General features: G+C 37.1%; 1 protein-coding gene across 1 annotated transcript; it reads left to right on the top strand.

The window, feature by feature from the left end:
- The first annotated feature begins 1,146 nt into the window (after positions 1–1,146).
- Positions 1,147–2,234, top strand: LOC122043431 (mannose/glucose-specific lectin-like). Its single transcript, XM_042604030.1, has 3 exons — positions 1,147–1,482; positions 1,563–1,762; positions 1,830–2,234. Exons 1-3 carry the CDS (start codon positions 1,221–1,223, stop codon positions 2,079–2,081), a joined length of 714 nt encoding a protein of 237 aa, XP_042459964.1. The 5' UTR covers positions 1,147–1,220; the 3' UTR covers positions 2,082–2,234.
- Positions 2,235–3,308: the final 1,074 nt, after the last annotated feature.

Genomic DNA, 3,308 nt, shown 5'->3' with positions numbered 1-3,308 from the left:
TTTTTTTAAAAAAAATCCGGGCAAAATAATAGTCAAGTAAAACATTTATCAAATCATGGATATATTACCGATTAAGTCCAAGCGAAATTTTCTTGCCGGTAATATGGATTACCGGTTATTTTTATTCATTGGTAATCTTATTTTTTCTCATAATGTCATAAAGTATAAAATAGGTGAAAGAAGATAGATTCAGTAGATCTAAAGTCTTCTTCAATAAATCCTCCTTGGCATCTCATTCAACTTGCGGAAAATTTGTAGGTTAAAAAATTAATTATGTGATGAGATAGTTAAGAGTAAAAAAAAGATAATATCGTTCACCTCAATTGGTCTAATATTATTGATCCTATTGTACGAAATAGGTAGATAAATTATGAAAGATATTTTGTTCTAATGTAATAGCCCTTTGCATGAGTAGAATAAGACACCCAAGGAGGTATGAGAATGAGAAAGTGATGCTTAAGGATGTGAATGCATAATTGAGATATTTCGAGAAGCAACTTGTGTTTTGAATATTTAATTAAAAGTCTCTATGTCATCACTAAGCATCCTTCATATTATAATATGACCATTTTGACCATTCTAATTTAATTTTGTTCTCACTCTAGTTGTCATTAAATTAATTAGATGCAATATCTAATTGTATTAGCCTTGGCATTGATCAAGAAGGTGCTACGATAATGATTATGTAGTGATATCACTAAATTTATCTATACAGGGTAAAGATTTTCCACAAATAAATTATTTTTAACAAACAAATAAGTAAACCCTTGGATAAATATACAAATGGTAGTCAACAGTGAAATCTGCTATCAAACAATTTCACATGACTGATCCTATAATCATATGTGAGAAAATAAATTAGAAAATTGTAGTTGGTCAGTATGATTAAAGTGTTCTATTTAAAATAATAGAAAGAGAGGAGATACTAAAATAATAATAATATTACAAAGAGAGGAGATATTAAAATAATAATAATAAGAGAGAAACTTGATTAAAGTGTTCTATTTGGACTGTATTGACTCTGTTTATCCGGTTTTAAAAGGACTTTGACTGATTCAACCAACGATGGTAATGGTAGACCTCTTTTTCTCCCTGCATCGGTCCATGGGAGCATTTGTCTCTCTGTCTCTTGAGTCTGTAAAAAAGATGTCTCTCCTCTAGCCTTGTCAATCCTCCATCGCTACCAAAGCCTCGATCGGCCTGTTGCTAGCTAGCTAGCCATGGTTTGTCCCACTTTAAACTTCACCGTAATCTGCAACAATTGGTTCGGCGGGTTATGGAAATCCGGTGGGCAGCCCAAAACCGATATCAAGAAGTTGAAGATAGAAATGGAACAGCTTAAAGCTGAACGAAACGATATCAAAAGTAAGATCGAAGAAGCCAAGCGCCTGGGAAGACTTGCAAGTGAGGAAACCCAGCAGTGGCAGCGCGACCTGAAGTCATTGGAAGGCCAAGTAGTTGCTATCTTTGAGGATTTCACAGGTATCAGTAAGCATCAATTCTCCTATACCGTTTAATTCTCTTCTTAATGGTTTACATCCTTCCATATATATATGTTTTAGATTTTCAAAATACCATCAAGGTTGGGCCATGGGGAGTCGCCGGCGACTGCAAATTTGACATTGGTCGATCTGCGACCCAAATCACAAAGGTCACACTCCACGCAGGATACATCGTCGATAGTATGGAGATCTCCATTGTCGACGGGGGAAATGTCGAAACAAAGCGAGTAGGCACCAGCGGTGGCGGCGGCTATCACTCGGTACGTGAAGTGACCAACACTCTACATGCATAGTAAACATCGTTATATCGATCGATCGTTCTTGCAGTTCACACTCGATCCTGGCGAATATATCAACTCGATGGTTGGGTTCGTCGGCGATTATAACGGCGAAAGTTGCATCTCTCAGCTCAATTTTAAGACCAACTTCGGAAATACGCACGGGCCTTTTGGGGGAGGAGGCGGCAAGGAGTTCACTATTCCGGTCACGGATGGTCGAATTGTTGGATTCTTTGGCCAGCACGACTACTATCTAAAGGCGATCGGAGTCTATGTGGCTCTTAATTGGCCATCTATATAATATTTCAGAATTTCATCATCTGTTCTCTCTTCTTCAATTAATTTGTTGCAGCGTGGGATTGAATATTTAAACAAATTTGATAGTTTTCGTTAATGGATGATCAACCAATGTTCATGTATGCTGTTTTGAATGTAAATTGTGTGTCTTTCGTGAGTTCTAATTCTATTTTTACATGGCAAAAAGTGATAACATTCATTCCAAATGGTTCAGTTCGCCTAGCAACAATAACAGAGGATAAAGTAATCCATGGGGCTTCCACATCCACTAAGAATCAACCAAAAATATGCTCGGTTTATGCTTTTGTGCGTCAAAAATGCAGATGGTGATAAACGAGTATGATGCTGAATTTGTTATTCTGAACAACCCATGGATAACTTGTATTGATTTTTTAAAAAAATAATTCACTTTATTTAGTCTAAACCCTAAATTCTAAAAAAATAATTAACATTAAGTGCTTAGGAATGGCTCATAAATGAATATATATATATATATATATATATATATATATATATATATATATATATATATATATATAATTCTAAAGATGAAATTTTATTGACATAATTAAAATAAAAAAAATAAATAATCACCGATTGTCACTTCATGAGTGTCACCAACTGGGCACCTAAATTTTGCACCCCAAATAACATGACATTATATATGATCCTGTCCGAAAGCATAAAATTAGAAAGCTGGGAGGTGGCGATTTCGCTGATCAGACATGGACTTCGCTTCGCTCTACAAAACAAATGACACCAGTGTCAGGCCAGGGAAGGAATCCCCAGTGTTGGCTCTCTGACGCTCAACTCAGTCACCGAAATATGGAGAAAAACAGAACAATAGTAGCAACAGTAGAACTCAAGAATAATGCGTACCTCCGCTGGTGATGGACCCTTCTTTATATAGAGACCTGGTAAGCGACGTGAAACTTCTCAAAGCATGGGCACACTCTCCAATATAGTGTTCCACGAAAGGGTTTGTTAGGAAAGTAACTTTAACATCATACCTTAATAGGACATGCATATCCCTGACAAGACAATATAAGCTTCTGTCATACGATCCCCTATCGACCATGCCTCGTTTCAGCGGCACTACAAAATGATCCTATCCGAAAGCGTGAAGCTGGAAAGCTGGGAGGTGGCGGCTTCACTGACCGAACGTGGACTTCGCTCCGCTCTGCAAAACAAATGACGTCAGTGCCGAGCTAGGGAAGGAGTCCCCGGTGTT

This window comes from Zingiber officinale, chromosome 2A (genome assembly GCF_018446385.1).
Source record: "Zingiber officinale cultivar Zhangliang chromosome 2A, Zo_v1.1, whole genome shotgun sequence".
In the NCBI taxonomy this organism is placed as follows: Eukaryota; Viridiplantae; Streptophyta; class Magnoliopsida; order Zingiberales; family Zingiberaceae; genus Zingiber; species Zingiber officinale.
The sequence above is the reverse complement of the archived record's forward strand: the minus strand, read 5'-3'. Positions and strand labels throughout refer to the sequence as shown.